The sequence below is a fragment of the Cavia porcellus genome, unplaced genomic scaffold (assembly GCF_034190915.1).
Source record: "Cavia porcellus strain 051 isolate PalLab524CR breed Dunkin Hartley unplaced genomic scaffold, mCavPor4.1 scaffold_10, whole genome shotgun sequence".
In the NCBI taxonomy this organism is placed as follows: Eukaryota; Metazoa; Chordata; class Mammalia; order Rodentia; family Caviidae; genus Cavia; species Cavia porcellus.
In genome coordinates this window covers 21,125,413-21,138,046 of record NW_026947493.1, presented here as the reverse complement: position 1 = coordinate 21,138,046, position 12,634 = coordinate 21,125,413, and the positions used below count along the sequence as shown (strand labels likewise).

The 12,634-nt window shown below is 35.0% G+C and overlaps 1 protein-coding gene across 5 annotated transcripts in view; it reads right to left on the bottom strand.

Annotated features, from left to right (window-relative positions):
• Positions 1 to 12,262, bottom strand: part of Rbms3 (RNA binding motif single stranded interacting protein 3) — a 753,628-nt gene extending 741,366 nt beyond the window's left edge. For 3 of the 5 annotated variants that reach the window (XM_063257075.1, XM_063257077.1, XM_063257076.1), the window contains exon 1: positions 12,105 to 12,261. In XM_063257075.1, the coding sequence (XP_063113145.1) occupies positions 12,105 to 12,230 (126 nt within the window). In that variant the 5' untranslated portion in view covers positions 12,231 to 12,261. Of the gene's footprint in view, positions 1 to 12,104 lie in introns of all 5 variants that reach the window. The other 2 variants (XM_063257078.1, XM_063257079.1) reach the window with 1 other exon arrangement.
• Between the last annotated feature and the right edge of the window lie 372 nt (positions 12,263 to 12,634).

The following is a 12,634-nucleotide window of genomic DNA, read 5'->3' as shown; positions in this document are numbered from 1 at the left end:
TCAACATCATTTAAAATATTTTATAACTAATAATTCAATTTTATCAAGTGACTCTTAAAACTGTTCTAATGAGTCTTAATATATATATATATATATATATATATATATATATATATATGAGAATGTTATAGAGGGCTAAACAACACAGATCTGTCCCATGATAACAGACAACTGTGGTTGTTTTTGCAATACCTATTTCTTTCTTTTTACTAAAAGAAGTCAAAATTTATTTATGTAACAGATAAATACTCCATAGAGTTGGGGGTCAAGGCTTACTCTAGGAGACCTAGGGTTCATTTCTGCCTTGGTAAGCTCCAGCAATGGGCAAGACACCAGAAACTCAGATGTAGGAACTGTTTCAGTTTGTCCTGTTCCTGAATTAGTCCCCAAGATCCAGGGATCCAGACCAGCCCTCACAGACCTAACCTATCAGATAATACTTGGCACTTATGTTTGAGGTCAATACCAGTAAAAATAAGTTCTAGGTCAATACCCACAGCATTTCATGTTAGTCCAAGCAGGTCATCACCAGTAATTCGAGGTTCCAGAGCAGCTTCCATAAGCACAAGCTCTATTCCAGCACAGATGGTAGGCCAGTCCAGGTCACTTCAGGGTCTACAGATTTAGGGCTCAGGCCTTCCAATAGACCCAGGGCCCATACTCACCATGTGGATGCTGGTCACAGAATGCACCCTGAGGACTAAGGTCTGGGGATCTGTCCAGCACCTCCAAGCTCCAGATCTCTCCTGGTTCATTGAGGTTCCTGGCCTATAATAGTAGTCCCAACAAAACCAACCTCTGCAGAATCAGGCTCAAGGTCCATTAAGTGGACCCATATACTTGGCCGATTGTAGCAATTAGCCAGCTGCTGAAGATTCAGGTTTAAGGCCCTCCCCATGCCAGTTCACCCCCTACAGACATAGACTCGAAGCCTATCCCTGAATAAACAATCATAGGTTCAACTCAATTGATCAGATCCTCAAGCACACTCACTTGCTGACTCATGTACCAAATCAGTGTTTTCAGGGACTTTAGAAGAAAGCCTATCCCTAGTCCATGTTAGCTAACTTGTCCAGAACTTCTGGATGGACTAACTGATGAATAATTTTCACAAAAATGTCTGACAGAAAATCACTGCTTCTTCAGACTCATGGGCATCATATAAAGTAGTAATAATGAATACCGAAGGAAATATAATAACAAAAAAAGACGCTTTCAATAATTGCCCCAGTGAAATGGAGATATATGAACTGCCTGACAAAGAATTCAAAATAATTGTTCTATAAAAGTTCAGGAAACTTTAACCTATTCACTAAAGTCAGGAGAATAAAGAAAATCACCTAATGTGAATTTTTTTTTATTTAAAGAGAAAAAAGATAGAACATAAAAAACAAAGCAGTAAAAGGGTACAAGTAATACAGAATTTCAAGAAAAAAAATATACAGTAAGAAATCACCAGTTAATAGGTTACATATTATCTTCCCAGAAACAGTTGTCCAAATTACAAAATTAAAGCGTATAAAGTGGACCTTCACACAGTGATGTTGGAGACAGTTCCATTCAATGATCCAACAAAAGCTCAGCAATATGGTTTTCCATCCTACACACTCGAACATACCTGCGGTTATATCCCTTAGTCCACCTTCCATAGAGACACTGAAATCTTTGCTACTCCCCAAACAGTGTGTGTGTGTGTGTGTGTGTGTGTGTGTGTGTGTGTGTGTATACACATGCAAGTGTGTGGTCTAGAGCTAAAAATCTCAATGAATGAAATGAACAATGCAATAGAGAATATGAACCTCATAATGGACTAAGGAGAATCTGATCTTGAAGACAATGTTTTAAAAACACATAGCTGTGGTGTAGATAAGCGTCCTTCAAAAGTCCTTGTGGTAAATTATTGGTCTCCAGGGTGGCATTATTGGTAAGTGATAGAATATTTCAGAGGTAGGGCTTAGTGAGATGTCCTTAAATTATTGGGGCAAATCCTTGAAGGCAATTACACTCTAGTCTCTTAATCTCCCTGTTTCCTAGCTTTATTATATATTTTACAACATTATAGCAAAAAGCTCCCTTAATCCAGTGAGACTTCCTGTTCTTAGGCTGGAAACTCTAGATCTAAGAGCTAAATGAACTTTTCAGTCTTATAAGTTAATAGTCTCAGTAATTCTATTATAATGCGAAGCTAACAAAAAAATAGTATTAGTAAATCATTGTTATAACTATAACTCAGAATGTGAAGGACTTTTTTGAATTGGGAAGAACTTCAAAGAGTTTCAAGGAAAGACTAGAGAAAGCCTAGAGTGCAGGAAGCAGAACTTAATGGGAAATTTTGAAGGAGACTCAAAAAACCAGATATTGAGGAATATGGAAAAATAAAGGCCAGACTTCTGAGGTTTTAGAAAAATCTGAAATTATAGAAGAAACTACTCTCATTATATTTGTGCAATGAATTTTAATGCATTTTGTTAATCCTTGGTAATTTTTGGGAGCCCAAGATGAAAAAGTGTATCACTAAAGAAGGTGTACTTTATAACAAAGAAAACAAAATAATAAGAAAAGAAAAAAGGATCAAAGTACCTACAAAACAACCAAAAAGGTCTTTGCATATTTGAAATTAATGTGGATGTAAATATACTAATGTTGCCAATAAAAATGGTAGAAAGATTTAAAAATGCAGGAGCCCTCTATATTCTATTTACAAGAGTTAATTCACCAGTAAAAATACATATATACTGCAAGTGAAAGGATAGAAAATCATATTCTATGCAAGTGGAAAATGAAAGAGATCAGGAGGATCTATATTTCTATGCAATAAAATAGATATTAAGTCACAAAAGTTATAAACTAAAGAAGTCATGATACAATAGTATGTGGGCAATTTCTTGGAGAATGTACCAGCTGTAAGTATGTATGCACTCAACATTGGAGCATTTAATTGTATTATGTGTGAAAGTATAAACAAATTTCCTATGGAAAATTGGATAATATATTAGCCATTGTTTATTTTGTATTATTTGGTTCTGAAAGCCCTGTAATATTCTCATTCTCTTGAATGTTTTTATATTATTTTGTTATGTTTGCTACTATTGTATATGAAGTTATACTGAACTATTTCAAAGAAAGAGACATCGTGATAGTTACTGTTAATTATGGGTTGTCTTCTGGTGAAATACTGTGTTGCTTACCTTGTTCTGTTCTGATCTGCTCTGTTATGTCCTGTTTTGTTTTAATCTCTTTAAAATTGAAAAAAAGCATTGAAACATTTAAAGGAAAAATTAACAAGTTTGCAAGGAGAGGTATACTACAATAAGATAGTATTTAGAAGAATGCAATACTCAAGTGTTAGTATGGGCAGATCATGCGCACGGAAAATTAGTAGAAATATGAAGCTGGTACTGACATTCTTATTAAGGACACATATGGAACATATTCTGGGATAGATTATATGATAATGTGCAAAACGAGTCTTAAAAATGTTAAGACTGAAATCAAACAGCACAAATGCCCATTAACCAAGGAATGGATAAAAACAATATGAGCTTTTGCATGTATGATGGAGTACCTTTCAACCATAAAGAATGATAAGCTTGAGACATTTCTAGGCAAATGGATGCATATTGAGATTGTACTTTTAAGTGAAATAAAGTGGACACACATGTGTAGACATTACATTATTTCTCTGGTGTGAGACACTAAAAGCATAAATAAGGACCAAAGTAAATAAAAAGGTATTGTGTTTTAGGAAAAAGGAAGAGAAGCTAGGGGAAGGGTGGGAGGAAGGAAAGAATGGACAGAAAAAATGATAAAAGGAGAAAAAGGTGGAAACAAATCTTTGTAAATAAGGAGAGGAAGAGGGAGGGGAGAGAAGTGGGGAAATAAAAGAGGAATCAGGATATATCATGTATGGTAAAATGGTACAAATTCCCTATAACAAATGTGATCATTATGTACGTCTAAATTGTACCAACCAATTTAATAAAAATTTTAAAAATGAATAAAAATAAACTGGAGAGTATGATGCTAACTATATATGTGGGAGGAGAAGACTCTACAAAGGTGGTTACCAGAAGCTGAGCATTATGAGTGTGACAAGGGGCATTAGGGAGATTTTGGGCAAAGCATCCAAGACTTCAGACAGATAGGAAGGATACATTTAAAAGATATATTGCATAATATGGCTAATATGGTTAATAAAAATGTACTACATCGGAAAACTGCTGAATGAGTAGATCTTTATGGGAAGAGGGGAAGTAACGAAAGGGGAAGGGGAGAAACATTAAAATGTGTTACGTAATGTACCAATTCTCCATAAGGAATGCCATCATTATATGCTCCAAATATGTAGTATTAAACAAATAATAAGCTAAATCTGAATAAGTTTTCACATCTTGTTTGACTTACTTATTATCCTAATATTTTTAATTATTTACAATTTAAATGCATTATTTATTATGCATAATTATAATAATTGAGATAGCATTGCTTATACATTATGCATATTTAAGTCAATTATATTAAAGATTTTTAAGTGCTCACAATGTAAAGTATAAGTATATGAAGTAATACATATGGTAATTAGCTTGATTTAGACACATTATTCCATTATGGAAATATATTTCAAAACTTTATGTTATATATATATATATATATATATATATATATATATATATGATTTTTATTAAGTAAAAATTTCCTTAAAATGACAGTATGATATAAAGTTGTCCTCTTTGGAGTAGAGTACTATATAACTGAAATGTTTGAAGCTGTGGGCTTCATCTTGTGCCAAGAAAATGTGACACCACCAACACACAGAAAGTGACAGAAAAGAAATGGATTGTGCCTATTTCTTTGCTGTTGATCAGCTGTTGCATCAAACTTGGAAATGTATGCTGTTCTTGTTTCTATTGCTGAAAAACAAAATCCTCCAGGTTTAGTTGCTTAACACTATATACACAGTTACGCCCAGTCTCTGAGGGTCAGGTTTATAAACAGTACATAATGTTAATGCCTGGTCTCTGCTCTCTTACATGACGTTTTTGATAGGAAGGCAAAAACACCTGAATGTGGCTCACAGCTGGTGAATGGAATCATCTAGAGGCCTCTTCACTCACACTTAGGCTAACTCAAAAAACTGACCTGAACTGAAACCAGAGAACCTGTAGGCCATCTTTCCATGTGGAGCAGGCTTTCTCTCAGTCAATAACCAGGTTGAGAAAGGGAATACCCTGAGAGATAACATCCAGAACCTAAACTTTTTAGGACAGCTGGTTGTAGCTTGGTAAACCATTATGGTTTACACATTATGTCAACTTGAGAAGTCTAGAAATTTAACTAAGGGTTTCAGCACTCTACATCCCTGTGGAGAGGACAAACTGTTACCATTCTAGGATATGTCTCATTGTGTCAATTTGAGTTCAAAGAGAAAACTAAGTGATTCAGCAAGGGGCCAAGATGGTTAGTTTATAACATTCTCAACCTGTGCAAGAGGAGGGCTGGTGAATGGTGAGTGCTACACCTAATCCTGGGGAGCAGCTTGCACACAATAAAAGGCAAATGAGGAGGAACTGATTGCTGGTTTTTTCAGAGGAGCTCCAGTCTTCATCTTCAGCTTGGACATTGTCTCCTGGCTTCTGACACAGACTGGCTTCCATCTGGGACTCTTCAGTCTTTGTCATAAACTCTTCAGCCTTCTATTACAGATTCTTTAGTGTCTGTCACAGACCCATCAACTTCCTGCTATGGACTTGCACAGGACACTGTGGTAAGCTCCATCCTTTGGCTTGAACCATCAGGCTCCAGCATGCAAACACCCTCTGTATGTTCCCTCACCCAAATTTGAAGCTGACCATTGTAAACTAATCTTGTAATTTCTTACATATTTGTATGTCTTGTGTTATATCTGTTTCTCTAGTAGACCTTGACTGATAAATGTATTTTTTCTATCAATCCATAAATCACACAGGATCACCTCTGCTATATTCTATCCATAGAAGCGAGTCCCAAGGGGAAGCAAGCTTAAGAAGAAAATTAAATGCCATTTCTTGAGTTGGTAACTGTATTGTCACACTGTAAAGAAGCATGTGTGAAGAGTGGTAACCGTCCTCGGGAAACAGAAACATGCACTTTCTATATCCCAATTTTTCATTAAGAGTGTTAATGTGCAATTATTCTTTGAAATTACTACCAGTTGGATACTCCCTGATGAGTATATAAAAGAATCTAAACCAATAGATTTTTGTTTTATTTTGTTTTTAGCAAAACATTAGAGGAGGGCAATTATGTTATTTTGGTTTTGAACTGTTAGTATTGTGGGAGCCTTTTTTAGGAGAAAATGAAAGCTATAGATATGATATACTGTTAAGCAACACAGGTATGTTGAGATATTTAATGACTTGGTCTTAGAGAATTTGTGCACCATTGAGGAAGAGAGTCCTGAGTTCTGAGCAGAACCAAAATGGTCTCTATGTTTTGAAAAATGTACTCTAAGTAAAGTTACTACTGAGTAGCAGTCATTAAATTCTGTTCCCATCTTTTTTAGAAATTCATCTTTTTTGATGAATTATGAATTATCTTTTCCATTTTTGAATTATCTAAAAATCTCGTGACATGTTTAAGGAAGTTCCAGAGCATGATAATGCCACTCTGCCACTCTTCTCCCTTAGAAGCCCCGTTGGTTTATAATGCCTCATTAATCATTATATGAGGCATTTCTTTTGTTGGTGCTCTCCTGGAAGGTTTTACACCCTGAGACATTAGAGCATTGTAAGATTTATTTGCAAGGAATATCTTTTTTTTTAAAGGGATGTGATAGTGAAATTACAGTATATCTTTTCAACCTGAAAATTTTTGAGAAAGGGAAACTAATAAGATCTATGATATAAAATAAGCATAAACCAGGAAACAGTAATATATGGTGATCCCACCATTGAATTATCAAGCACATGAATATATAAATAAGAATTCATGAAGATGGGGTCATTGTTGCCCTGAAAACTACCATTTTCAGTGATCCTTGAAATGTTTTATATGACCTCAAAGTTTTTGCAATTTTAATAATAAACAAGGTTCCAGTCATATTGGTAAACGTATGAAATACTTTTAATAGATTATTGAAGTATTTTCATAGCTAGGATAAATGTAATTGGGATAATCAATGAAATAGTAGTTTAAATTCCAGCCACTGTGTTTCATATCAGAAAGTACAGAAAACCAATCTGTGGTTAAAAGGCTTGTCTCTTGCTTGAATATTAAAGCCTAGAACTAGAGCATTTGTTATAGGGGATTTTCTATTTATTTTCAAAGTAATTTGGCAGCCATAAGTATAAAAATTTTACATAAGAGAAAGGAAACATCCATCCAATTTTAATCACTAGAATAAAATTCCAAATAAAATCTTTGTCTTTGGATATGGATAAATGTAAAGCCTACTTCTAAATGAATTTTAGGCATTTTTTTTTTGGTTCTGTGAGGTATGCTAATGTTATTTTGATTGGGATTGCATTAAATGTGTATGACAATTTTGGGAATATGGCCATTTTCAATATGTTGTTTCTTCCTAGCCATGAGAAAAGGGTACTTTTCAATTTTCTGGTATCCTTTTCAATCTCCTTTTACTTAGCACTCTAATATTCAATGTACAGATCTTTTACTTCTTTTCTTAGACTAATTTTTTGATGATATTGTACAAGATAATTTTCTCTGTGACTTTGTTGTTTTTATACAAGAATGCTACTAATTTTGATTGTTAACTGGATCCAGCTACACCACTGAATTTGGTTATTAACTTTAAAAGTCTTTTGGTGAAGTTTTTGGGGTCTTCTACGTAGAGTATGATGTCATCTGCAAATGATAGTTTAACTTCTTCCTTTCTTATCCTTATTCCTTTTATTTCTTGGTGGGAGTGTAGGCTGGTACATTCACTGTGAAAGCCAATATGGAGATTCCTCCGAAAACTAGGATTAGAGGTTCAATTTGAGCCAGATATTCCCCTTTGAGTATCTTCCTGGAAGAATTAAAAACATCATACCACAGCTATATATGCACACCCATGTTTATAGCAGCATGGTTTAAAATATCTTAATTTTTGAAACAACACAAATGCCAACCCTCTTTGTTTATCTTTCACAGTGAGTTATACCTTCTCAGTATTAGAAAACCCCAAGTATTTACCCTATATGTCAGAAGTTAGCCATTGAGTCACTGGATACTATGATTATGATAGGCAGAATAATGGTTCACAAAGATGCTCACGATCTATTCCTTGGGCCCTGCTACTTTACATGGAAAAAAAATATTATGTTATTAAATTAGGACTGTAGTCAGGGGGATTACCCTGGATTATTTAGTTGTGCACTTAAATGTACTCATGAGTGACCTAAAAGGGGAAAGCAGTGAGAAATACGATTAGCAGAAAGGCAAAGTCAAGAAGCAGCAGAAATACATTGGAAGAATCTATACTGAAGATCACAAAAGGTCTGATAAGCCAAGAATATTGTGGCTCACCATGAAGATCAGAAAAGGTCTCATGAGCCAAGAATATATAGAGGGATTATAGCGCTGGAGCTGGTAAGGACAAAGAAACATTTTCTTCTCGAGCTTATGAAGAAGTACAACCATGTTGACATCTTGGTTTCAATTCAGTAAAACTCACCCTACAGAACTCTAAGAGAATAAGCGTGTGATGAGATAATTCCCAAAGTTTGTGGTTGTTTGCTATATTAACTGTGGCAATCTAACACCATGATGGGCAGAAGGGCCCCGAGGAAATATTTACTTGGTCAGTTAGAGGTCTCACTGAATTCTGAGATTTTTACCAGGGATATTGATTTCAACTTAACCAACTCTCCTGGGATTTCAGGCTTCCTCAGTCCCAGGGACAGGGAGGGAAAACGAAGCCGTTTGTGTCGTGTGTATTTACTACACAAACATCACATTGGTGACACACTCAGATCCACAGGGAACTGGAGAACTGGACATCTTTAATCAAACTAGGGAGTTGGAGAAAAGGATCAGAATGTGAGAAGGCAGGCAGAGCACTTAGGGTTTCACTAAAGGCCACTCAATTATATGACTCAGGAGAATCACTGGAAATCTGTTCAGACAAGAGTTCCATTTTCATGGTTAACCACAAAAACCTCTGGATCTTAAACACCATGGCAGCTACGGAATCTACTCTACATTTCTAGAGCAACAAATATTTCTCTAGTTCATTCACTTACAAAATGGACCCACATAAAAATTATGAGGTCATTATGTTTACAGACATTCTCATACTAACCCAGCTCTCAATGTTATTCTGGAATATTTTCAAATAATATAACTTCTTTTTCAAAGCAATATTAGAGCTACATGAATCCTTGTCTTAGAGTTAAGAGTTTAATATCATTTGATCAGGAATGGGAAGGAAAATTTAAAAGCAAGTTTAAATGTTCTATTGCTGGAAGAATGTGAAGTAGGTTTAAAGTTAATCTTTAGAGTATCCTTGAAATCAAAAGTGTAACACTCATGACTGTTTTAAGTATGTCCCAATCTTTTGCTTCTATTTTTCTTTACTTGACTCTCTTTACTCTTGGTGTTCTGATGAAAAAGTGTCAGTTACTGGGTCTTTAAGCTAAGCAATGGACTATGATTTTCCTAGTGCTTCCTAAAATAGGAGAGTGCTTATTCTTTTTCTCTGCCTCCCCCATCTAAAATCAAGGGTCCTATAAATAGCAGTAATTCTCCAAGGAGCAAGGTATATATTTAAATCGAATGATTAGAAATAGTTATAGCGAGGACACAATCAGGTAAGCATTCTCAGATGTAAACAAAGACATAGATACAGCAGCAAGGAGCAGAGTGATATGATGGATGTGAATAGAAGACTAGGCAGCCCATATTAAATCTCAGCCCTGTACCAGCTGTGTAACTCTGAGCAAGATACATATCTCTCTGGAATTCATATTACTAAATCTGAAAATGATGATGATACCTATTTCAGAGGATTATTTGAGAATGTGTGTATATGTACACATGTACACATGCACACATGCATGCACCTTCACACACAATGTAAGATTTCCAACAGAGTGCTTGGAAAATGCTAAATGCTCAAAAAAAGTCACCTACTTTTATGTGACCTCAAATTCAATAAGAATTTGAATAGAAATACTTCATTAAATTATAATTTGTCATCTTCTTGTTTGACAAATAATGACTGAAGGGGAAAAACTAATCAGATATATTAGATATGGAACTGGTTATCAAGGAAAAATTTATGCAAATTATATGCAGCTTTTCAATATAATTATGAACACAAGATGCATGAATTCTGAACATAAATGGATTCAAGAATATACAAAATGTTAGTATTTTCCTGTATTAACTTGCATATTTGTATTGCTATTCTTTTATTCTTATTCCTTTACTAGGAATTTTCCAAACAGCAACAATTTCCTTGCTTAGGACTGTCCAATAGCTTCTTTTCACATTTAAATAAAACACAAATTTCATTACTCTGCATTACAAAGTGTTACATGTTCTGGCTCCTTCATTTTTCTCTGACTTTATATCCCTTCATTCTTGCTCAAATACATGGATTTTCTCTTTGTGTGCTGAATATCCACACACTCCTTTTCCTTTTCCTCTACTTGAGATGCTTTGTCTCCTCAGCTGTTCTTATTTAATCCCTCCTTTCTACTCAAATCTTTGATAAAACCTAGCCTCTGAGTGAAGACTTAGCTGATCACATAATCTCAAAAGTGGCCACCCTATCATTCTCTGTCTCCCCAACCTATTTAAAGTCTCTGCATTGCATTTTACATTATGGTATATTTTCCTTGTTTGCTTCATTTGATTTATTTAAATATTTGTTTGTGTAATTACTAGCCTCCTACTCCTTAGCAGAGGAGCTTTATAAGAGCAACACTTAATCACGCTTTATGTAGAATAATTCTGGGACGTAAAATAATGTTTATTTATTGAGTCAAAAATTAAGTGTGATTTGAATTTTGAATTACTTCCAAATTGCCTATGAACAATATTACATTAATTTATACTTTGAATGGATTTTCTGGATTTGTTTGTATGACTTTATGTTATAATGTTTGGGAGATATATTTTCCATAGATTCCTTATAATTTCATGATGTTGAAAGGCCAAGAGGAGAGACAAACTGAGGTCTACAGTGGACCTTCTGAATAACTGCAGAACCTGACTCTTCTATGATTGGTCAGGTGGATAATCTGCTATGATAAGAATGTTACTTATTTTCAAAAGTATCTCATTATCCACTACTACTGGAATGGGATTATTAGGCATAAACAGATACTTTCCTAATCCGCATTTATATGGTATTTTTCAAGTGTACAGCAGGTAATCTTAACTTATGAAGAATGCATATCGAGAGCAAAAAGCATATTGGCAGAAACAGGTACCTTATTCTAAAAGGCTCTCATATTCCACAAATTAATTTATCCCCTATCAAAGATTTCTTATTCTTGCAATTTGAGTCATTGATACCAACAACCTTGGTTCTGCACAATAGCAACTGGAATGTATTTCTTTTTCTTTCTTTTTTGTCTTTTTCCTTTTTATTGGTACCGGGGATCGAACTCATGACTGCCTGCTTGCAAGGCAGGCACTTATGCTGCTGAGCTAAATCCCCAGCCCCAACTGGAATGTATTTCTATATATTTATATTTGTAAAAATACATCAGCAAAATCACTGATAAATTGGAGGCATCCAGGTTCCAGTCACTCTATTCTAGCTTGAAAGATTGCTTCTCCTAGTACAAAATCAACAAAATGAATTTATAATCAACATCCAAGAAGGAATGAGAAGACTAAAACCAGAGATGTGCATACATTCAATGTCCAAACCAGACAATTCCAAGAATTCTGCCAACACTTAGAAGTAACTTTAAATGTAATTTTCAGTAAAGGTTACCTCTATGCCTGCCATTTAAACATTTAAAATATTCTCCACGGCTCATCTCCTTTACTCAAGAATAGCCTATTCACTAGAAGAGTAGCCACACTAACACAGAGACAGAAATTCTAGATTTAAAATACACCTACATAAGGCATTTGATTTACTAAATATAGAAATGTGGGATACTTACAGCAGGGTGTCCAGTGCAGTAGGTATAGCTGGCATGGGACTGGTAGTGCAAGCTGGCTCTTGGGAAGGAGTATGCGTTCCATGCAGGTGGGCTGCTGTTCCACTGGGAGCTGAAGCCAGGACTCATGGTCACTCGTGACTTACTACTTTGATAGGCCCTCACTGTGGAGCTAGACTATCAAAAAGAAAGAAATGCAATGTAAAGGCAGCTCTGTATAAACACAAGCCAGCTAGGTATAGCATGATGTATGCTCAATGTATGAGCATGGGAGAGGACTAAGTTGACTAGGGAAATTGCTGATGGCTTACAAGGAAGCATTAAATACTGTTCTGATTAAGATAAAAGTGTTTTCTTGCTGTTACAGATTTACTGGATCACAAAGCACAAAGCCTCATTGAATACAGGTGTGTTTTTTTTTCTTCTTCTTCTTTTTTATATATAGTTGCAACATGCAACTCCATCCTTCCGAAATGAGTTATGCTTCAGTAGTGATAGCAACTGATATTTTCAATTGCATAAATGTCCTTTCA